The following is a 23,943-nucleotide window of genomic DNA, read 5'->3' as shown; positions in this document are numbered from 1 at the left end:
GAACCCGGGGAAGCGGACGAGGAGGCGGCTGCGGCTGCGGCTGCGGCAGCGGTTCCTGCAGTTGCTGCCGCTTCACGACTTGTCCCTTGCCCTGCGCTCGCTGCATCACTCGCCTGGCATCCCTCTCCCCACCTCCAAGCTCCCAACTGCACTGGGACCCCGGGCAGCAGCACCAGCTGCTACTGCCGCTTCGTCCATTCAGCGCCCTCCTCTTCCCTTCTCCACACCTACCAACTGCGGGTGAAGTGCGCGCTGTCAGCTCCCGAGTCCTCCGCTCTACTGATTCCCGGGAGCCCCGGTCCGGGCAGCACCACTCCCGGCCGCCACGGCAGTTCCTTAGCCCGGTTCCCCACTCGCTCCGATTTACTGCCACAATCCACCAAATAACAAGCTGTTGAGCAGACTCGCTTCTACACGAACTCCTATTGGCTGCTCATGACGCCGAAGCGCTTCGGATTGGACCTCGCTACCTGCCGTCCTCATTGGATGTAGCTCTGAAACTTCAGGGATTGGTGCTAAAAACAGCAGGTAGCACATCCTCCACTTATGATTGGCTTTCTCCGCGGACCAACGTTATTGGAAAAGTAGGTATTGAGTAAGCAAGTCCTGAGATATGATTGGTACAGATGAAGCCGGATGTGCTTGACTGAGCACTGATTGGTGAATTGAGGGGTCAGGAAGAGAAGTTCGGAACGAGGATTGGCGGCGGAGTGTCCCATGGAAACGGAACTCAGAACTGCAGCCAGGGGCTAGCAAGGGGGCGGGGCAGAGTGTTTCCAAGGCGCCTGCGCTAAACCAGCTTCTCGGCGCCATTTTGTCTCAGTAGCGGTGGCTGCAGCTCTATCACCTTTTAAACTTCTGGCGTGAAAGGAGTGGAGCCTTTATCAAGTAGATTTATTTTGGTGGGGCACCCAGCTGCCATTCTTTTCACGACAGCATCTAGTCATTATCGGAGGAGTCGCAGAGCTGTCTGAAAGGTCAGTTGCAGGGTATGCTTGTCCGATTGACTGGGGGGATGGCGCAGCTCTAGCGGCACCGGCACCGGAAGTGGAGGGGCCGCGGGCGGCCCTGGCAAAGTGAGCGCTGCCCGGGGCGGGATGAAAGGGGGCGAGGCTTCCTCTCCCGCCGAGAGAGGGAAGGAGGCGGGGGAGAGTGCACGTCTTTCTTGGATGAGATCCTCCGGGTTCCTCGGAGATTTTCTGGATTCCACTTTTTTCCGAGCTGTCTTGGAAGCGCGTTCCGGGGACTTGCTATATTCTCCACCCGCGTGACCCCGGCTGTGGGGGTCTCCATCCTTAAGACAAGGAAGACGTGGTTCTTAAAGACAGCCCGCGTGGGAGAGGTGTTTTCTGCGTGCTCCTCACGCGGGAAAGCTATGGAGGACACCAGTGAAAACTCCGGCTTTGGGAATGCCGAGGACTGTGTCGGCGCTGCTGCTGTGCCTGGAGACAAGCGCCCCTGCCACGCCGCGTGCGGCTGCTTTGGAAAGGAAATGAATGGCAGGGGTGGTTTTGCAGGAACCGAAAACGTCTTAGATAAAAGGACCTCCCCGACAGGACAGATCGATCTTACTCGGTTAACGTCTTATTTTCTGTAAAAATGAAACAAAAACTTAGGTATTTTAAGTATGGGAACTGAAATATAAATTGAGTACTTGTTTTAAAGAGTGAAATAATTCTTAGGATGTGAAATACCGTCGATAATCCACATGGGCTAAATTTTCTAATCTTAACTAAAGCAGAATCAATCTTTTGTTCTTAATAGTGATTTCTCTCAAGATTATTAAGAAACAGTGAACTCTCCCGAGATTATTAAGAAAGTGAACCGTGTCGGTATTTACTACAGCGAGGTAGTCACAGTGTATAGATACTTAATAATCCTTCTCGGGGCTCAGCGCCCGTCGCTCAATAGTTAGGGCGCCGGCCACATACACTGGGGCTGGCAGGTTTGGACCTGGCCTGGTCCTATTAAACAACAAGGACAACTACAACAACAACAACAAAAAATAGCCTGGCATTGTGGCAGGCACCTGTAGTCCCAGCTACTTGGGAGGCTGAGGCAAGAGAATCGCTTAAGCCCAAGAGTTGGAGGTTGCTGTGAGCTGTGACGTTACAGCACTCTACCCAGGGCAACAAAGTGAAAGTCTGTCTCAAAAAAAAAATAATAGTAATAATTGTCCTCGGTACCTCCGTTTTAAATTCTGCTGCTGTATTTGGTGGGGCTCAAGACTGGAAAATGGTTGAGTGATTTAACAATTTACTGAGTTTTTTGGCAGTTGTGCTAAAGGAAACAGGACATCGCAGTGACAAATACCTTAAATATTACTGAGGTGATTCTCGATGTCTGTAAATATCCTTAGAATTAGGAGGACCACTTGGAAAAGCTTTCTGTGGACCAGTAAATAAATACTAGAATAGAATAATGGTAGTTTAAAAATGTTTTGTTTGGCCAAGGATTCAAATGAGTCTGTATAATTAGCTTGCTGATAGTAATATTATAGAATGAAATCCCAATATTAGAACATATTTACAAATTTGTTTACCCATTCATGCGGTTCTCATTTCTGAATTCTTAAGCACTTAATAATTTTGTCACAAAACACTGAATTTTTTTTTTTTTTTTTTTTTTTTTTAGACAGAGTCTCACTATGGTGCCCTTGGTAGAGTGCAGTGGCATCACAGCTCATGGCAACCTCAGACTCTTGGGCTTATGTGATTCTCTTGCCTGAACCTCCCAAGTAGCTGGGACTATAGGTACCCGCCACAACACCCAGCTATTTTTTTGTTGTTGTTGCGCTTATCATTGTTTTAGTTGGCCCAGGTCAGGTTGGAACCTGCCAGCCTCCATATGGCCGGCACTGTACCCACTGAGCTACAGGTGCTGCCAAAACACTGAATATTTTGTGAGTATTTTTCTCTCCAATTTAAAATCTCTTACCACCAAAGATCTTGTTATTAACAATGTTTAGGAGTGCAGCAATTCTTTTTAGAAAACAACATATGCTAAACTTTGGAGGGGGTCATAATCCATAATTCCATTACCCAACCTTAAACTGTCATTATCTGAGCCAAATAATACATATTAGTGTGTATTTGGAAATAACTAAAATTCCCAGAAAGGAGAACAGAAATCTCTTGTATCCTACCAATAAAAGGCAGTGACAGTTTATACTCTTAGATCTCAAACAGCAAGCTTTGTTATTTTTTATTAGTAAAATACTCTACTGCATTTTGTTACCCCCATTATTTTTCTTCATGAAGAACATTGAGAATGTCAGGTATATCTTGTCCATAAGCAATTTCATGTCTTGATAGTGATATTTTATAAGATAAATGTACCATAATTTATATAACCTGTTTATTTTTCCATAATAGCAATGTCAATGAATGTCTTTGTATTGCTTTGCAAAATACTGTGTGTAAGAACTTACATCAATGGCTAAAATATCTGGGAGTCTAGATTTTCAGTCACATCCCTGATTATTTCTTTAGAATAAATTGCCAGAAGTAGAAACAAAATGTTGAAGGGATTGTACATTTAAGGCTTTGGACACTTATCCACTTACCCATCAGAAAGCTTTTCTTTTGCTGCACTTACATTTGTTGTGCTTTTTCTTTTTATTATCCCCCCACCCCTGATTTTCTGGTTTTTCTTTATCTTAGATTCTGAACTTTTCTCTTGAATGTCCATTCCTTCAAGTATAATTATTATAATCTTTAAGTTACACATACATTTAAATACTGAGAATTTTTCTTGGACCTCAAGAATGATTTTTTAAAACTAATTTTTTTCACTTTAGAATAGTTCAGTATTTTATATAGTTAAGTGTTTTGCTACATGGGAGTGACATTAGGGGTACTGAGAACAAATTGTTTTTATAGTATTGTTAGTCGAGTTTAACTAGTTTGTGTTTCTGTGTAGTGATCTCTAAAATTTTCCATCTTCATGTGCATTCATTCCCTTGGTGCTTTTCTAGCCTCATAGGCATCTTTACATGCATCTCACCATACTCCCTTTGCAGTTGTTTGGCTCTTCCCCAGTTTGAGAATTTTAATTTTTTTTTTTTTCCTTTTGAGACAGGGTCTTGCCCAGGCTAGAGTGCAGTGGCACCATCCTGTCTCACAAAGTCCTGGGCCCACGCTCTCATAGTAGTTGGGACTACAGCTGTAAGCCACCGTGCCTGGCCCATCCAGTTTGAGATTTTTACTCCCAGAAGGCAGCAACTGCTTTAATCATGGCTGTGTTTCCCGGGATAGGGGCTCTGTAAATAATTCTTATGTATCCCTATGCACATTTGTATACAAAAATATGTGAATAAGCCAACTCGTTTTGTTTTTTTTTTTTGGGGGGGGGGGTTTTGAGATGTAGTCTCACTTTGTCACCCTTGGTAGAGTGCCATGGTGTCATAGCTCACAGCACCCTCAAACTCTTGGGCTCAAGTGATCCTCTCACTTCAGCTTCTCAAGCAGATGGGACTACAGGCACCCGCCACAACGCCTGGCTATTTTTTTAGAGGACAGTAATATTTTACACAACTCTAGTTCAAGAGCAAGGGAAGGAGGGGACTGCTCATCTCCAGTGCTCTCAGTGGGAAACAGAGTTTGCATAGATGGCTGTCCTAGCCTATATTGTACTCTGTGGCTTTGAATAAGGAGTCAGGTCTTCTTCATAGTAGAGTTTCCCAAAAACAGATAGTGCAGAGAAAGAAGTTAGGCTGTTGATATTTTTGAATTCTAGTTTTTTTTTTTTGTGGAGACAGAGTCTCACTTTGTTGCCCTCCGTAGAGCGCATTATGGCTCACAGCAACCTCAAACTTCTGGACTTAAGGAATTCTCTTGCCTCAGCCTCCCAAGTAGCTGGGACTATAGGCGCCTGTTACAGCACCCGCCTAATTTTTTAGAGACATGGTCTCACTCTGGCTCCGGCTGGTCTTGAATCTGTGAGCTCAGGCAATCTGCCTGCCTTGGTGTCCAAGAGTGTTAGGGTTATAGGCAGGAGCCACTGCCCCCAGCCAACAGTAATTCTTCACTAAAAATTAATGATGTTCCCAAAAGTGTCTTAATTAATAAATTTAATATTCCAAATACTTAATACTGAATTGATTTGTAATTGCTAATAAAATACAGGTATAGAGAACCATAAAGAATGTGTATACTGTTTTCTCAAGACTTTCTTTATTCCTCAATTCTTTTTAAAGATTTTATGATATCTTAGTGGAAGATGACTGTAGATGAATATTAAGAGTTACTAGACCATCTGTTAGGTATAAATGAATGAAATTGTGATAGAATTATATTTGTATAAGCTATTTCAATGAGCCCAAAGTAATAATTGGCAAATTCTTGATTTTTTTTTTTTTTTTACATAAAGCTATATTGAAAGAAAATTATGTTTGTTTGATCAAGGGGTTCAAATGAGGGTGTATAATTTCCCAATGTGGTGTTTTTAAACTGAAATCTCAAAATTAGGCCATCTTTGTGGCTTTGTTTACCCTTTTTGTGTGGATTCCATTTTAAGGACTTAATATATTTATTACAGAACAATATGAACATGTTTATGATTTTTTTAACCCTCCTCAAAGTTGACATAGAGAGATCAGATTGTTCAGAAGCAAAGTAAATTTTCTTTGCTTTTTTTAATTGCCTCCCCCCCCCCTTTTTCTTTTTAGGGCAGTCTGTATTCTGAATGAGCTGTAACTTACTCAAAATAAAAAGAAGTCGTCTTCTAGAAAGGGATGGATTTTGTGGGAAAATGAAGCAAGGTGTCCCAGTTTAAAAGGCCTGGCTCTACAATCTGTTTTGAAATTCTATTTCTGGTATGTAATTTTACCGAAGCACCCTAAAGTAAGCAGTTGGTCTTAGGGTCTTTGTGGGTGTTTGTGTGTTTTTGGAAAAATGATAGAATTTGTCCAGTTATGCAGTTATTTCTGTAAACATCTGTGTATGTTGAGAAGAACTGATTGTTATGGTGAATATAGCTGCTTTCCTAAAGATAGTTATTTTTTGGAAAGTTACATAATTTATCTTTAACCAAAGCAGACTTTGTAATCTCTGTGTGGTCTTTTGCCCTATTAGATTTTAGTTCTGATTTTATGGCCAAATGGAGTCATAGATAATGATTTTCTTTTACATATACCGTGTTTTCCCAAAAATAAAACATCCTCCAAAAATAAGACCTACTTACAGGTTTCCTTCTGGGTGAATTATAAGGCATCCCCCCCAAAATAAGGCCTCCCCAGGCTCTGTCTCGGAATGAAAATTAATTTACCATAAACTGGTTGCTAGGGCCGCCCTGACTGGCATCTAGCAACCAGTGACGTTATGTGGAGTCCTGACGTCACTGCTGTGTGGAGGCTGAGCGGAGGTCAGAGTGAGCAGTGAGCGTGGGGCGGGAGAGAGGAGGAGACTTTCGCAGATGCGGGTAGAAGAAGAAGAGGATCAGAGTGGACTGGACGCGGCGAAGGTGGTGAGTGCTGGTCTGTCTCTGGTGACACTGCCTGATGCTCGCGGCTGCCCTCATGATGACTGAAGGTTCTCAGTCAGTGGCAGACCCTGCTCCAGCCCAGGTTCAGGCCCCAGCCAGCCCAGTGACAGTCCCCAGGCAGGCCCCAGGGGGAAATGTCTGATAAAGGAGTGGGGGGAATCACTTAAAATGACACAGGTGGATCAGAGGGGGCAATCATAATGACAGGTGGATCAGAGGGGGCAATCATAATGACACAGGTGGATCAGAGGGGGCAATCAAAATGACACAGGAGGATCAAAAGGGGTTACTAAAATGGTAATCCCCCCTCTGATTCTCCTGTGCCATTTTGATTCCCCCCTCTGATCCTCCCTGTGTCATTTTAAGTGATCCTCCTCCCCCCACCCTGATACCCCAGTTCTTTTTTTTTTTTTATCCCTAGAAATGAGTGCAAAAAGAAAAAGCTACTCCGTGGAGTACAAGAAAGGAATCGTGGAAGACTCTTGGGGCCAAAATCTTACTGCTTTCTGTAAAGAGAAGATGTTGAATATCCGATTGGTCCGAAAATGGCGAGCAGAGTATGGTAACCTCATTGAACAAGTGGACAAAGGAAATGCTAAAAAGCGCAAGTGTGGATCAGGTCGGCAACGATTATTTTCCGAGCTGGAAGACCTGATCTGTGAATGGGTTGTTGACAGGAGAGCAAAGGCTTTGGTTGTGAATAGGGCTCAGATTCAAGAATTTGCCCTTGCAATGGCACCACAGTTTGACATAGCCCCTGAAGACTTCAAAGCATCACAACACTGGCTGGATAATTTCCTTCAGCGAAGTGAACTGTCTTTAAGAAGATCCACAACATTGTTTAGACTGGAAGATACTCAAGTTACTACCGTACCGTATACAGGTAATAAATTTCCTTTATTTTCATTTAACAATAAATGTGTACCATATTCTTCATGGAAAAATAAGACATCCCCTGAAAATAAGACCTATTGCAGCTTTGGGAGCAAAAATTAATATAAGACACTGTCTTATTTTCGGGGAAACAGGGTCGTTCAAACTAGAATGACAGCATATTTTGGGAATTGGATTCAAGTAGATATGGATTACCTAATAGCTTTACTTTACAAAGGTCTGTGTTCAAGGAACTTACTGTCAGGAAAAGGGAGAATGTAATTAAACATGTAGAAAGTTAATTTAAGTATTAATAGTAATTTCAAGAGATAAAAGCAATTTAGATAGTTTTAAAGATGTAAATAGTGGGCTTGGTGCCTGTGGCTCAAGCAGCTAAGGTGCCAGCCACATACACCTGAGCTGGTGGGTTCAAATCCAGCCTGGGCCTGCCAAACAACAATGACGGCTGCAACCAAAAAATAGCTGGGAATTGTGGCAGGCACATGTAGTCCCAGCTACTTGGGCGGCTGAGGCAGGAGACTTGCTTGAGCCCAGGAGTTGGAGGTTGCTGTGACAGAGTGACAGCTTGAGGCTCTGTCTCAAAAAAAAAAAAAAAAGCAGAGCAGAAAGAAATATATGTAATGGTTACTGAAGGTATTTAAGGATAGTAAAATCTAATCTGTAAAATTAGAAGAAAAGGCACCCTAATTAGTTGGAAGGCTAAGTGCAAGAATATAAAAGAAAACTATGTCTAAGGGAGGTTAAAGTAATTCAGAAAGGATGACTGGCTAAAGATTTGGTTGGAAAAATTGTGTGAGGCCAGCTTGCAGTTTTGCTCAGATTAGCTGCACATTAGTCTTAGGGGGTATTTGCTCTCTATGCAGGTTTCTAGAGCAGGGGTCCTCAAACTACGGCTCGCGGGCCATATGCGGCCTGTCCAGGACATTTATCCGGCCCACAGGGTGTTCTTGCCCCAGCTGCCTGTCTTGCTTAGCAGCTGACTCGTCCTGGCCTACCGGGTGTTTTTGCTGCCCTGCCTGTCATGCTTAGCAGCAACTCGTCCCCAGCCACAGTACGCATGTGTGGAACGTGCGCCAACTCTCCAACTCCATTCCTTCTCTCTGTCTCTCCTTGCCCCTCCTCTCTGTCTCTCCCTGCTGGGTGTTATTGCCGTCCTGCTTAGCAACCCACTGTCTGGGCCGCAGTGTGCATGTGTGGAATGTGCTCCACACTCTCCAATTCCCCTCCTACTCTCCGACTCCGCTCCTTCTCTCTTGTCTCTCCCTGCCCTTCCTTCTCTCTGTCTCTCAACTCCTCATCTCAGTCTCTGGTGTAATTGGAGGAGTCAACAGGTTGCCTGTACAGAGCCTGCTGCTGCCTAAGGATGGAGGTAAGAACAAGTTAGGATTTTTTTTTTTTTTTTGAAGTTAGGAGGTCTTTTTTTTTTTTTCATTTTGCAGTTAGTAGAGCCTTTTTTTTGCAGTTAAGGGGGGGCCTTTTGTTTCTGAAGTTAGGAGGTCTTTTTTCTGCAGATAGGGGGTGCCTTTTTTTGAAGTTAGAAGAGCCTTTTTTTTGAAGTTAGGAGAGCCTTTTTTTTTTAAGTTTGTTGGTTGTTTGGGGGTGGTTTTCTAGGGGAGTTGCATCACAGTAATAATGCAAATCGTCAGCGCTCAGTGCTAATGCAAATTGTCAGAGCTCAGAGGTAATACAAATAGTCAGTGCTCAGTGGTAATGATAATTGTAAGTGCTCAGTATTAATGCAAATTGTCAGCAGCCAGTGTTATCCTTGCAAATGGTCAGCAGCCAGTGTTAATGCAAATGGTCAGTGCTCGGTGTTATTGCATGGGGGCCCCAAACTGGTAATCTGCCTAGGGCCCCATGGGAACTCAATCCGGCTCTGGAGACAGCCAAGGAGTAGGAAACCCAATTTAATTGACAGTAAGTGCATTTATATTTTGATTGCTATTCAGTTGTGTATGATGTTGTATGTTGTGTGCTGTGTAAGCCCCGGTTTACACTGTCGGCATCTCTGAGCAGTGCCAGTTCAGCCATATGCTTGTATGGCTGAACTCGCATTAGATTCGGAAGATAAAAGGCATATATGCCTTCTTTTTTCCTGCAGTGGAATTTGATCGCATGGGTGAGAAGACCAATGCGATCAGATTCCTGTGCGAATTCACACGTTGCAGTGTGGTTCGCACAGGGTAGTGTGAACTGGAAAGGGTGGAGGAACTGGCTCTCTAATCGTGCCTGTTCCCTCACCACACCAGTGTGAGCCTGAGGTAAAAGCGGAGTTCCACCAATATGGGCACTGGTGAGGCTGAAATAATGTCCACACTTACCAGACTGCATTGATGGGCAGTGCAGTCTATATGTCTCTGTGTGGGCAAAGTTATTGCTGGTATATTGTTTTTGGAGCACTGTATATATATATATATGTATTTTACTAATAACAGTTTGGAATCCCTAGGAAACAATGATATCAAGAAAGAGAAAAATTGACTTGGAGTATAGGATATTCAAAGAACAGTGGACTTACAATTATTTTTTCACGCAGTACAAGGAAAGAGCTGTGTGTTTGATATGCCAGAATATAGTGTCTGTTCAAAGAATACAATTTGTGTAAACACTATCAAACTGAACATAAAGATAAATATGATTGGTTGGTTGGAGAATTGAGAAAAGATAAAATACTAAAACTGAAATATACATTGACAACTCAGGAAAATACTTTTGTGAAGCAGAAACGGCTAAATACTTCATCACTGCGAGCAAGTTTTCAAGTTGCCAAGCTAATAGCGTGCACTGGCAGACCATTTGTGTAGGGAGAATTTGTTAAAGAATGCCTTCTTTCTGTTGCCAAAGAGATGTGTCCAGAGAAGGTCGATTTATTTAGTACAGTGAGTCTTTCAGGACCCTCAATTACAGGAAGGATTGAAGAAATGGGAGATAATTTGCATCAGCATTTGTAAAACTCCGCAAAAAAACTTTCCTGTTTTTCCTTGGCACTCAATGAAAGTAATGATGTTCGTGATTCTGCACAACTTCTAATTTTTATTCATGGGACAAATGACCATTTTGAAGTCACAGAAGAGCTTGCTGCGCTGCAAAGCATCAGAGGAACAACTACAGGAGAGGGTATCTATGAAAAGGTTTGCCAAACTGTGAATAGTTTGGAGCTGGACTGGGCAAAACTAGTCAGTGTGACAACTGATGGTGCTCCTAGCATGGTGGGGTCTAAGAAAGGAGTAATTGCTCGCATTAACCAAGAGATGGACAAACAGAACCATTCTCATCCGATAGCCATACACTGCCTCATCCACCAACAAGCACTGTGTAGTAAATCACTGAAGAGGGACTCTGTTATGAAAACTGTGTTAACTTCATTAGAGCTAATGCACTAAACCACAGACAATTTCAGGAATTTCTGTCTGAGCTAAACGTTGCCTGTGAAGATGTTCCATACCACACAGAAATCCGTTGGCTGAGTCGAGGGAGAGTTTTGAAACATTTCTATGACTTACTTCCACAGATTATAGCTTTTCTGCTTTCAAAAAACAAGTATCATAGCTCAATGCAGAATGGAAATGGCACCTTGCCTTTCTGACAGATGTAACAGAGCTACTCAACAGTTTCAATGTGCAACTTCAAGGAAAGGGGAAGCTCATCTGTGATGTGCAATCATATGTGAAAGCATTTGATGTAAAATTAGGCCTCCTCATCAAACAAGTGAAGGAGGAAAATTTCTGCCATCTCCCCACAACTCAAAATCTGTTAGCGGAAAATCCATTGGTTGCATTCCCAAATAAAACGTGTGGATTCACTGGAAAAGTTGCAAAAGGAGTTCCAATTTAGATTTAAAGAGCTTCATCTCCATGAACAGGACATACAGCTTTTCCATAACCCATTTTCTAGTGACATTGAACATGTGGATACGATTTACCAAATGGAACTGGCTGGACTGCAGAATTGTGACTCTCTGAAAGATGCATTTAAGTCAAGCAGCCTTCCTAATTGCCATGCATCTCTCCCCTCTGAGACATATCCTAATCTCAGGAACCATGCACTCAAAATGGCAACCATCTTTGGCAGCACTTATATCTGTGAACAGACTTTTTCCAGAATGAAACATCTGAAATCTCCAACAAGATCTAGACTAACTGATGCACACTTGCATCACTTGTTGCGACTGGCAGTGACAAATATGGAACCGGACATTGACCATCTCATTAGCCAAAAGCAGGCCCATAGTTCCCATTGAAATACTGGTAAGTTTGTTGATTTAACTTTACTTGTTCTTCATTTTAAATATTGTCTTTGTTCCCATTTTATTTTTTACTTCAAAATAAGATATGTGCAGTGTGCATAGGAATTTGTTCATAGTTTATTTTTTAACTATAGTCCGGCCCTCCAACAGTCTGAGGGACAGTGAACTGGCCCCCTGTTTAAAAAGTTTGAGGACCCCTGTTCTAGAAGGTCTTGAAAGCTGGGGTTTGAGCAGAAATTGAATGTTATTTTTGTTTTGCCTTATTTTCGTGTTTTTTTTTTCTTTTTCTCTTTTTAAGACAGCTTCTCACTTTGTCGCCCTTGGTAGAGTGCTGTGACGTCACAGCTCACAGCAACCTCTAGCTCTCGGGCAGGTGATTCTCTTGCCTCAACCTCGTGAGCAGCTGGGACTACAAGCGCCTGCCACAATGCCTGGCTATTTTTTTGTTGCAATTTGGCTGGGGCCGCGTTCTAATCTGCCACCCTCGGTATATGAGGCTGGTGCCTAATACCCTGAGCCACAGGTGCTGTCTGTTTTGTCTTATTTTCAAACTTGACAAATCATAATGGTATTAAAAAAGATAAAATTTTAATCCCACTCTAACAGATTTTTTAACCTGCCTCTTGTCTGTAAGCATATTCTTTTCTTAGTCTTAAGAGTAATTTTTGTTTTCCTTTGTTCCTGTCATATTGCAACAAGCATTCAGCATGACTGCACAGTCTCCATAATAATTTTTTTTTTTTTTTTTTTTGTAGAGACAGAGTCTCACTTTATGGCCCTCGGTAGAGTGCCGTGGCCTCACACAGCTCACAGCAACCTCCAGCTCCTGGGCTTAAGCAATTCTCTTGCCTCAGCCTCCTGAGTAGCTGGGACTACAGGCGCCCGCCACAACGCCTGGCTATTTTTTGGTTGCAGTTTGGCCGGGGCTGGGCTTGAACCTGCCACCCTCGGCATATGGGGCCCGCGCCTTACAGACTGAGCCACAGGCACCGCCCCCCATAATAATTTTGATGTAAAATTAAAATAATTTTAATGTAAAATCAAATTAATCTTATCAATCTGTTTGGCCTTTAACTTGTTACTCTGTTGCTTGGTTGTATAGATTCTAATTCTTCAGTATTGTGCTGCAGTTTTCATCTGTGTATGTATTGTATTTTCTGTCCTTTGGACTGTTCTTTTCGGATGGATTTTAAAGGTCATTGTAGGGTGGCACCTGTGGCTTAGTGAGTAGGGTGTGGGCCCCATATACTGAGGGTGGTGGGTTTGAACCCGGCCCCAGCTAACCTGCAACAAAAAAATAGCCAGCCATTGTGGTGGGCGCCTGTAGTCCCAGCTACTCGGGAGGCTGAGGCAAGAGAATCACCTAAGCCCAAGAGCTGGAGGTTACTGTGAGCTGTATTTTGCCATGGCACTCTACTGAGGGTGACAAAGTGTGAGACTGTCTGTAAAAATAAATAAACAAAAGGTCATTGTAGGAACATGTTTATGACTGTTGAAACGTTGCATTGTTTCTCAAAAGAGTTGTAATTACACTATCACCTTCTTGTAACTTTAGGCACTGGCATGAAGTCTAATTATCATTTTTGCTAACTTAATAGGTAGAAAATATGTTGCTTTTTTTTTTGTAAGATTTTTCTTTACTAGTAAGGTAGGACCTTTTTCTATAATTTCACTTAATGAGTCTTGTACAAGTTGTATATTCAGATTTCTAATTATATTACAACAGTCCTGATATTTCATTTTTTGTTTATTATATAATTCTTAGCAGTGACTTTCTGCTCATATTTTTCCATATAGATTTCCCTTTTAATTTTTGTTACTTTTACTAAGGGTTTTTGAATAGACAGAGGGGTATGATGTACACAAAATAGTTTGTTGGGAAGTTACTTAGAAACAGTATCCAGTGTTACCACAGAAATGGCACAGAATTGGGGTCGGGAAGCAGAAATGGCACAGAATTGGGGGTGGGAAGCAGAAATGGCGCAGAATTGGGGGTGGGAAGCAGAAATGGCGCAGAATTGGGGGTGGGAAGCAGAAATGGCGCAGAATTGGAGGTACGAGGACAAGATGCTGTTAAAGTGGTATCAGCATGAGTTGGAGCTAGAGTAGGGTCTAGAGAGGAGAGGACAGTAGGTGAGCAAGAAACTGGGCTAGGAAAGCAGTTCTCAGCCTGTGGATCACCACCAACAGGAACTGTATTAAAGGGTTGCAGCATTGGGAAGGTTGAGAACCACTGAGCTAGGAGGAAGAGTTCAATAGCATTTGATCTCCAGTGATACGGGTGAAGAAGAAATACAAAACATACTGTCAAGGTTTAAGAAAGGAGGGAGAACAGGCTCTCAGTGCCTATAGCTCAGTGGTTAGGGCTCCAGCCGCATACACCCAGGGCTGGCGTGTTCGGGCCAGCTAAACTATAATGACAACTACAACAAAAAAATAGCTGGGCATTGCGGCAGGCACCTGTCGTCCCAGCTACTTGGGAGACTAAGCAAGAGAATTGCTTAAGCCCAAGCTGTTACCATTCCACTGTACTCTACCAAGGGTGACTTAGACTGTCTCAAAAAAAAAAAAAAAAAGAGAGAGAGAGAAAGAAAACAATATCACTAATTGATTTGGGAAGTCTAGAGAGGTCACTGGTTGATAGAAAGAAAATGAAATTTGTTTTAAGCATTGGAGTTAGAGGTTGAACTGTCCATTAGACATCTGTTCTTTTGTCAAATTATGAGACACTATGCTGGTCCTTACATTGCTTTTATATTTTGACTTTTAATTCCATTCTACTTTATCAGGGTTTTCTTATTTTGGGTTTTTAAAGTTTATCTTGAATTAAAAATTCAGGTAAAGCAAATGATTCTCACACTAAATTAAGAAGAGGTTAGTTTTCATTATTGAAAAAATACAGGGTGTCCATAAAGTTTGTGTATGATTTTTTTTTTAAGACAGGGTCTCACTTTGTCACCCTCTATAGAATGCTTTGAAGTCACAGCTCACAGCAACCTCAAACTCTTAGACTTAAGCAATTCTCTTGCCTCAGTCTCCCAACTAGCTGGGACTACAGGTGCCTGCCACAACACTCAGCTATTTTTTTTTCGTTGTTGTTGCAGTTGTCATTGTAATTTAGCAGGCCCAGTTCTGGCTCAAAACTGCTATCTTCAGTGTGTAGACAGTGCCCTACTCACTGAACTATGGGCGCTGAGCCAGGTTTGTGTATAAAGTTTGTAACTTTGTAAGTATATTAGAAAGCTTGATGTATCTACTTGTTTGTTTTTGTGTTTAGAAATTTTATTTTTAGAAACATAACTTCAAAATTACTATTTTTCAGAATCACCGTTGACCCATGGCTTCACTAGAAGAGAAAGTAAATTGTTTTCTTTGGTCAGTTGAACTAAAATCTGCTGCTGCTGTCCAGAGAAGGTTTAGAACTCATTACAAGAAAGACACACCACAGAGGAACTCCATATCCAAGCTGATGAAAAAGAAACAGGTTCTGTCAGTGGTAAGCTGTGGTCTGGTAGGCCATGTGTTAGTGAAGAAACTGTAGCATCCGTAGAAGGAAGCTTTGAGGAAAGTCCAAGGAAGTCATTAAGATGGGCATCTCTAGAGCTGAGGCTTTCAAAATCTATTGTGCATAAGAAACTGCAGACAAGACTTCATGTGAAAGGGCCCCAAACTCAAGTGCATCACGTGTGGTTAGAAGAGGGTTGTCATGCATGATTGCCACCAGTTTGAGTAACTTTATGTTCTCTGATGAAGCAACGTTCCACATTAGTGGCAAGGTCAACAGGCATAATTGCCATATTTGGGGAACTGAAACTTCACATGCATCTGATGAATATGAAAGAGATTCTCCCAAAGTTAATGTGTTGTGTGCTTTGGGGAAAAATTGAGTCACAGGGTGTTGTTAATGCTGATAGTTGTTTAGAAATGCTGTGAAATTACTTAATTCCTCAGCTTGAACAATTAGGTCTGAGAGAGAATACAGTGTTTCAACAGGATGGTGCTTCTGGTGACTTTGCATGTTAGACAGTTTTTACGTGAGAAAACCAAACAGATGGTTGAGAAGAGGTGGACCATTTTCTTGTTCTCCGTGTTTGCCGGATTGGATTCCACTGGCTTTCTTTTTACCGGGACATGTGAAAACTGATGTTTATTCAACCAAACCTCTTTAGAAGACTTGCAAGCTAGGATAACTTGATTGCTCATATTACTAAAAATCAGCTTGAAAATGTTTCCCAAGAACTACAGAATTTTATTACCCTTTGTACTAGTAATGATGGTGAACATGTTGATAATTAGCAAGAACATTAAAAAATGTGTTTCTTCTTTCTAATCTTTTCTACAGGTTTTTTCTATCACATAATCTTAGAAAGTTACAACTATTTTAAATTGCACATGACCTTTACGGACATCATGTATAGTTTTAGGAGAGCTTGTTATAAATTTTTTTGCACCAAAATAAACTTGTACTAATTACATCATGTCTAAACAGGATCTAATTTGAGGCACTAAGAAGGATAAAAAAGCTATCAGAGCAGTATGAACTCTGCTAAAATTTAAGCAAGAACAAACATCAAATTTATGGTGAAGGTTGGGTGGAAAAATAGTGAAGTCATTGATGCTTTACAAGAAGTTTATGGTAAAAATGCTCCAAAGGATGAGTGACAGTTTACCAAAGAATGACTAGTTTTGAGAAGGCTTGAGAATGTGTTGAAGATGAAGCCTGTAGTAGCAGGCCATCCACATTCATTTGCAAGGATAAAATTAATCTTATTGGTGACCTCACACACTTTATGGGGGGAAAACATGATTGCAAGAGGGACTTTACCTAACAATTGCAATCAGTGTAACCTGGCTTATTGTACCCTCAGTGAATCTCCAACAATAAAAAAAAAAAAAAAAGAGTACTGACAATTGACAGCAGAAACAATAACCAACACCTTAGACATCTCAATTGATTTAACTTACACAATCCTGATCAAAAATTACAGTTGAGCAAGCTTTCCACTCTATTGGTGCCAAACCTCTTATGCTCAGATCAGCTGCAGACAAACCAGAGCTTTCCATGGAAATTTTAAAGTGGGACCAAGATCGTGAAGCGTTTCTTAGAAGGACTGTAACAGAAGCTAGAACAGGATTTACCAGTATGATCCTGAAGGCTAAGCACAATCTGAGCACTGGCTCCCGAGAAGTGGAAGTGGTCCAGTTAGCAAAAGCAGCCAGAAACGAAGGTGATGGCAAGAGGGTTTGGGGATGGTCACGGCATTTTGCTTGTTGACTTTCTGGAGAGCCAGTGAACAATAACATCTGCTTATTATAAGAATGTTTTGAGAAAGTTAGCCAAAGCTTTAGTAGAAAAATGACTGGGAAACTTCACCAGGGAGTCATTCTCCACAAGGACAATGCTGCTTAGTCCTCATTCAGTCCAGGGCAATTTTTGAAAATTTCAATGGGAAAGCATTAGGCATCCACCTTACAGTACTGACTACTTTTTGGTTCTTAATCTTAAAAGAAACTGTAAAGGGCACGCATTTATCGTTAGTTAATAATATAAAAAAGACTACATTTCCATGGTTAAATTCTTTAGGGATGGACTAAATGGTTAGTATCTTCGCTTATAAATATTTTGAAATTGATGGATTATGTTGATAAGTAAAGTTTTTTTTTTTTTTTGTAGAGACAGAGTTTCACTTTATTGCCCTCAGTAGAGTGCCGTGGCGTCAAACAGCTCACAGCAACCTCCAACTCCTGGGCTTAGGCGATTCCCCTGCCTCAGCCTCCGGAGTAGCTGGGACTACAGGCGCCCGCCACAACGCCTGGCTATTTTTTTGTTGCAGTTTGGCCGGGGCTGGGTTTGAACCCGCCACCCTCGGTATATGGGGCCGGCGCCCTGCTCACTGAGCCACAGGTGCCGCCCTAAAGTTTTTCTTTTTTTAATCTTTTACTACTGTTTTTTGGCACACTTTTTGAAGTCCTCCCATGTATGCTATTTTTAAAGGGCTAGTATATATGTGCTGAAATGTCTTTCCTTTTCCCCTCTTCCTGTGTGGACTAATGTTATACAGTGTTTTAGTTTGGTTTTAATAGAATATAGAGAGGTAAACAGATGCATGTTTATGGAACATGAATGTTTAGCTAATATTCTTTAAGTATCTGAAATCCGGATAGAGATGTAAATTGTCTTTGTTTTTAGAAATTACTTCTGTACCAATAGATTAAATGTTCAGTATAAGAAGGTACTTTAATATTTAGGAATATCAAGACATGGAATAGGCTAACTTTTGAGTATTTCTTAAGAGGAAGAGCTTAATTTTACTGGTTAACCTCCTATAGTTCTCCTACCACTGTTGATCTCACTCCCACTGCTTTTTTCCTATGTTTTTTTTTTTTTTAAGTGTTTTCTGCTCACTTTCCTGCTGTTTAGCAAGGGAAAAGCTCTGATTTTTTTTAAAGAGAAAGCAAGTCTTTTCACGTGAAAAGTAAGTCTTTTCAATTAGATAACAGGCACAACACTAAGGAATTTTTCCTTTTGATTCCACTTTTAAGTCTTTTTTAAAAATCGAATCCTTTTGGAGCCTTGCTTTTAGCATAGTATATGAGCTTATGAAATTGGAGCCACTTTGTTAACAGGACTCTTAGATCTCATATATATTTAAAGTTTTTCCATAATAATGCTAGCTTTGCGTTACAAAGCTATCTTTACAGATCCAGGAAAAAAGTAATGTGCTACTGCAGAAATCTATTTGTGCAATCGTCTCAGCACTCCGAGTGTTTACTGAGTATGTGGTTGTGTGTGTTCATATTGCATCACCTTTAGTCATCTCTTATCTTTGATACCTTTTAAGTCATTCAAGTCACTTGTAGAATTTAGGTTTTTCGTATGCCCTCGAGAGAAATGACAGCTTTAAAATTCAGGCAGGGGCCCCAGCAGTGCCTTGGCTCACACCTGTCATCCTAGCACACTGGGAGGCTAAAATGGGTGGATTGCTGGAGCACTGAGGTTCCAGACCAGCCTGCAACTTGAACAAAAGTGCAAGTCCTGTCTCTACTAAAGAGAGAGATACTGTCTCTACTAAAAATAGAAAAAAAGAGATACTGTCTCTACTAAAAATAGAAAAGAAGCTAGCTGGGCATCATGGCAGGGACCTATAGTCCCAGGAACTCAGGCTGAGGCAAAGGGACCGTTTGAGTCCGCCACCCTCAGTATATGGGGCCGGCGCCCTACTCACTGAGTTTGAGGTTGCTGTGAGCTAGGATGCCACTGCACTCAACCCAGGGCAACACAGTGAGACTCTCATTTCAAAAAAAAAAAAAAAATCAAGGATAGGGCGGCGCCTGTGGCTCAGTGAGTAGGGCGCCGGTCCCATATGCCGGAGGTGGCGGGTTCAAACCCAGCCCCGGCCAAAAAAAAAAAAAAAAAAAATCAAGGATGTCCAACACGTACTTCTAGCTTTAGAATGTATAGCTGTGGCCAGGGAGGTTTTTATAAATAAGAGAGGTTTAGGGCAGATTTCTTCTTCTTCTTACACTTTGTCGCCTTTGGTAGAGTGCAATAGTGTCATAGCTTGCAGCAACTTACAGCCCTTGAGTTTAGGTGATTCTCTTGCCTCAGCCTCCCAAGTAGCTGGGACTACAGGCACTTGCCACAATGCCCGGCTATTTTTCTGTTGCAGTTTGGCCGGGGCTGGCGCTCTAGTCAGTGAGCCACAGGCACCACCCGCAGATTTCTTCTTCTCTCTTCCCCATCTGTAAAATGGGGATAAAAGAACTGACCTGTCAAATTTGGTATTAATATTGCATGGTTAATCCATGTAATGTGCTTAGAATGATGCCAAATATTTGGGAAGTACTCAGATGTTAGAATTAGATGGTGTTAGTATAATGCTGTTAAATGAATATCATTCCTGAAAAGTTTTTTTTTTTTTTTTTTTTTTTGTAGAGACAGAGTCTCACTGTACCGCCCTCAGGTAGAGTGCCGTGGCGTCACACGGCTCACAGCAACCTCTAACTCTTGGGCTTAAGCGATTCTCTTGCCTCAGCCTCCCGAGCAGCTGGGACTACAGGCACCCGCCGCAACGCCCGGCTATTTTTTTGTTGCAGTTTGGCCAGGGCTGGGTTTGAACCTGCCACCCTTGGCATATGGGGCTGGCGCCCTACTCACTGAGCCACGGGCACCACCCCATTCCTGGAAAGTTTTAAATGAATATATGTGTCATAGTTGATACACAGAAATAAACCATCGAAATTTTTGCCTCACTTTCAAGACCCTCCCAAAGGTTATATCAGCCTCTCCCCAACCTTATTTTCTGTTCTTTTTCCCTATCCTCTCCTCCCCTGTCCTCCTTCCTTCCCTCTCCCCTCTCTCTTTCCCTTCCTTCTTTCCTCTCTCCCTCCCTCTTAACTCTGTTGCCCCAGCTAGAACCTCCCACCTAACCCTCAGGGAGTATTACGGGCCTGAGCACTGGGCACCCCCCACCTCCAGTGTTTCTCCTGCTTCCCTTCAGGTGTCATCAGCTGCAGTCACAGTCCGGATACCATGGCTCCTCTGTTTGAGCCCTATGGTTTTCCAGTTCTTTGTTTTTATTCATACTGTTTTCACCACCTTGAATGTTGTCCTATCTCCACATGTTCAAATGCTACCTAATTTTCTTGATAGCTCTATAGATACAACTATAGGTAATCTGTACATTTGGTATTCGTGTGTTTCCTCATGTGATCCCTGCCACTTTCTGTGTTGCATTTTACATTTTTACTAGGTGTCCTTCACTATCTTAGGAAATCTTCACAGGCAGAGAACTGTATCTTATTCACCCTTGTAGGTTTAGAACTTGTCCCAGGCCTGGGCACTTAGTAGGCACTGATCTGTGTAGGGAAAATTTAACAAAGGTGTAGCAAATTGAAAGGTGACATTCAATGGGCAAATGCATGCCAGTAATACAAAATGAGCTTTGTCACTGCTTGTACATTCAAGAATATCCTGGTCAAGCCTGGCGTTGTGGTGGGCACCTATTGTCCCAACTACTTGGGAGGCTGAGGCAAGAGAATCACTTAAGCCCAACAGTTTGAGGTTGCTGTGAGCTGTGATTTCATAGCACTTTACTGAGGGTGACATAGTGAAACTGTCTCAAAAAAAAAAGAATATCCTGGTCAGTCACTTGAAGTGATAGCACTTGAGGTCTTAGGAACTGAGTCAGGTTCAAGAGCACATACTGGGTAGCACATTGTGAAGGTGATCCACAGGTCAGGAATTTCCACTCAAGTGTTTTCTTTTTGTGCTTTAAAAGATGGCTCTTAACCACCAGAACATGGTATCTGATTCACAGTCCTAATTATTAGTGCTACAAGTTTGAGAAAACTTTGGCCAGAGCTAAGGGTAAATCATTTGCCAAGTAACAGCATATAAGCCATCTTCCCCTGTAAATTACTGAACCCATAATCTCACCCCCAAATACATTTTTAAAAATCTTAATACCATATTTTTTCTAGTTACGAAATTAGGGGTAACAAGAATAAAAGCTGGATATTTTAAGAGGACATTACTTGATCCTTGGTTGCTAAGATACTGCTAAGGGTTTGGCCTTCAAGATTTAAAGAAATGGCGATGATGGGAATTGGGGAGAAAAGTTACATATCAGGCTTATATTAGGCAGTCATAGAGTTAAAGTGGCAATTGTGTATTCTTAGCTCAAAAATTTTCAGAGTTTTTACAATAATTCAGTAAGGCATTGGATTGAGTAAGTATCCTAGCATGGCAACTGTGAATTTGAAAACCAGATGTCTATCTTACTGGTTATATCTAAGATGCATCACTGTATGCTGCTTTTAGAGGGTGAAGGATATAGGGCTGGGTATTCATAGCTCTTAATATTTTAGGGTTCCAATCCAGCACGGTATTTTAAACAGGAATTCCTAAACCTACTTCTAATATCCATTTGTTCTTGTAAGGTACTGTTACTTAACCCTTGAGAATCAGACGTATCAGACATTGACTTGATAATTTTAGCACTTAAGGAAGTTGCTGATCTTCCTTGGATCAAATTCTGATACAAGTTTTAATGTCCCATTGTCCCGCCTACCTCCATTATTTAACAAGAGTTCTAATTGTTTTCATTGGCTGATACACATAATTCAAATAATAGCTAAGGAAGAAAACCACTGATTAATTTAACCATAGGGGCATTTCTACTTTGCATGTATGTGTGTATTGCCCACACACATACAAACCAAAGTACTATAGTGTACTTCAGTATTTTCTCTTGTAGTTCATTTCTTTAAAACACCTGGTATGACCCACAAAAGTGCTTTCATGACTTATTGTGGGTCTCAACTTGCTTTTTTTTGGGGGGGAGGGTAGGGTGTACTAGATAACAGTGCTTTACATTTGCTTGGTTCTTCACTGTTACTAGTCACCTACATACACTGCTACACCTTTAGGTATGACAGCTTAAATGTTAAGGTACAAATTAATTGTTACCCAAGAAGGCCTGTAGTGGTTTCAACAGCAGTGGAGTAGTGGGAAAAGAAGTGAAGGAGGGATTCGTTTCTTTTTTTCTTTTGTTGGTTTGTTGTATGTTGGTAAGTAGGTTATTTATTGGCTATGCCAATTCTAACAGACCATTGGGTTACCTCAAATCCCATGGCAAGCAATAACAAATGTTTTTCTCAACATTTCTCATTTGTTCCCTCAAACCAAACCAGAATTCTCATCATTTCTCAAAAAATCTTTGATCTTAAACTTTATATGCAGTCAGGAAGCTGCTTCCAGTGTTTGTATAAATTTTAGTGGCTTAGATCTTGGTCAAATGGGGCATGGCTGAGATTTTCATATGAAAGAGCATTAAAAAAGCTATTTTCCTGTTTCTTATTCCTCTGTGACATGCCTTTAAGCCAAGGCGTTGGTAACTTGAGGCATACTTTTTGTTTCCCTCTCAAATGTGAAGTTCTGCATTTTATTACATAGTAACGAAAAGATAGTCTGTTACCAGTAAACACTTAAGCCATAGAACTTGCTTCTCTATCCTGTGTACTTCCTGTATTGTTAGATTTCCATTTAGGGGAATGGATTTTAGAGTAGGCTAGCCTTAGTTTTGTTTAAATCTTCTCCTAAAATTCATTTTGGAAGATGTCCAGATATCTGGAGGAGGGAAAAAAAAAAAAGATGGCATGTCATGCCTACACATGAAGTCATTTGTCAGAGAGCTTCATTTGGCTTCTTGAAAGAGGGTTGCCAGGAAGGAAGAGAAACTTTCTTGCTGTCAGAAATATTTAGTGTTTGACTTGCCAATGTTATGGCTTGCCTTTAGACTTTCTGTGTCAAACGTTTCTGACTTTGTGAATGAATTATTATATTGTCTGAAGAAAGGATCCGTGTTTGTTTGTAGTAGACATGTAGAAATGTGAGAGCTGCATTAGCCACATTTGCTCCACTTTCAGCAGAGACATCAAAGGTCAAATAGTAATTAGAATAGAAATAGACACACTGAATGTCAGCTATCTTTCAGGGGAAAGTGGCAGTAAAACCATTTTAAAAATCTTTTGCAACTAAAATAGTAAATAGAACATCTAGTTGTAAATGACAAAATTTATGTTTTTATCCTATGAAATGAAGTTCTAATTAGGTGGTGACAGAATGTCAGTAGAACATACTTCAGGGTAAAGTCAGATCCTATTGCTGGTGAGGGAGTATTTTGTTACCAGTTCTGCACTAGTGGAACCATGCCCCTCTATTAAATTTTCTTTGACTGGGCCAGGTGCAGTGGCTCACACCTGTAATCGTAGCACTCTAGGAGGCCGAGCTTGATCTCACAGGTTTGAGACCAGCCTGAGCCAGAGCGAGACCGTCTCTAAAAATAGCTGGGCGGGCATTGTGGTGGGCGCCTGTAGTCCCAGCTATTCGGGAGGCTGAGGCAGGAGGATATCTTGAGCTCAGGAATTTGAAGTTGCTATGAGCTAGGTTGATACCATGCACTGTAGCCCAGGCAACTATGAAACTATCAAAAAAAAAAGATTACCATTATTTCTTGGTATTGCCTTAAGAATAATTCTATATTATGTTAGGAGAACCCCATTGGCTTTTCCAAAAAAAAAAAAAATTAATAACTCCCATTCTCATACGGATCTCATAGTTAAGCTCTTCATTAAAGTGAATTTTCCTCTAATGCCACTTTGTGGTTCTATGTAGTAGAAATCAAATATAAAGTCCAAATCATAAGCTTTGAAGACAAACTCAAAATATATATTGCTCTTCAACAAATCTTCATGACAAGGTGGCACACACCTGCAGTCCTAGCACTTTGGGAGGCAGAGGACAGGAGTTTAAGACC

At 41.4% G+C, this 23,943-nt stretch overlaps 2 protein-coding genes across 5 annotated transcripts in view; one reads left to right on the top strand and one right to left on the bottom strand.

The window, feature by feature from the left end:
• The window catches only part of ARID4A (AT-rich interaction domain 4A), an 84,669-nt gene extending 84,266 nt beyond the window's left edge, over positions 1-403 (bottom strand). For 2 of the 4 annotated variants that reach the window (XM_053602352.1, XM_053602353.1), the window contains exon 1: positions 232-403. The gene's annotated coding sequence lies outside the window, so the exon portion shown is untranslated. The remainder of the gene's footprint in view (positions 1-231) is intronic. The other 2 variants (XM_053602350.1, XM_053602351.1) reach the window with 2 other exon arrangements.
• A 5,987-nt stretch (positions 404-6,390) lies between these two features.
• On the top strand, positions 6,391-17,380 carry LOC128593945 (uncharacterized). The gene is made up of 5 exons (XM_053602367.1): positions 6,391-6,465; positions 6,905-7,366; positions 8,681-8,746; positions 10,080-11,624; positions 14,946-17,380. Exons 2-4 carry the CDS (start codon positions 6,907-6,909, stop codon positions 10,193-10,195), a joined length of 642 nt encoding a protein of 213 aa, XP_053458342.1. The 5' UTR covers positions 6,391-6,465; positions 6,905-6,906; the 3' UTR covers positions 10,196-11,624; positions 14,946-17,380.
• The last annotated feature ends 6,563 nt before the right edge of the window (positions 17,381-23,943 follow it).

This window comes from Nycticebus coucang, chromosome 9 (genome assembly GCF_027406575.1).
Source record: "Nycticebus coucang isolate mNycCou1 chromosome 9, mNycCou1.pri, whole genome shotgun sequence".
Classification (NCBI taxonomy): Eukaryota; Metazoa; Chordata; class Mammalia; order Primates; family Lorisidae; genus Nycticebus; species Nycticebus coucang.
Note: the sequence above shows the minus strand (reverse complement) of the source record. Positions and strands in the feature narration are given on the sequence as shown.

Bases quoted from the DNA above. Each gene is read 5' to 3' on its own strand.
- LOC128593945 (XM_053602367.1), top strand. From the start codon at position 6,907: ATGAGTGCAAAAAGAAAAAGCTACTCCGTGGAGTACAAGAAAGGAATC. The intron at 7,367-8,680 runs GTAATAAATTTC...TCCTCATCTCAG, and splicing joins TACTACCGTACCGTATACAG to TCTCTGGTGTAATTGGAGGA. The intron at 8,747-10,079 runs GTAAGAACAAGT...TTGACAACTCAG, and splicing joins GCTGCTGCCTAAGGATGGAG to GAAAATACTTTTGTGAAGCA.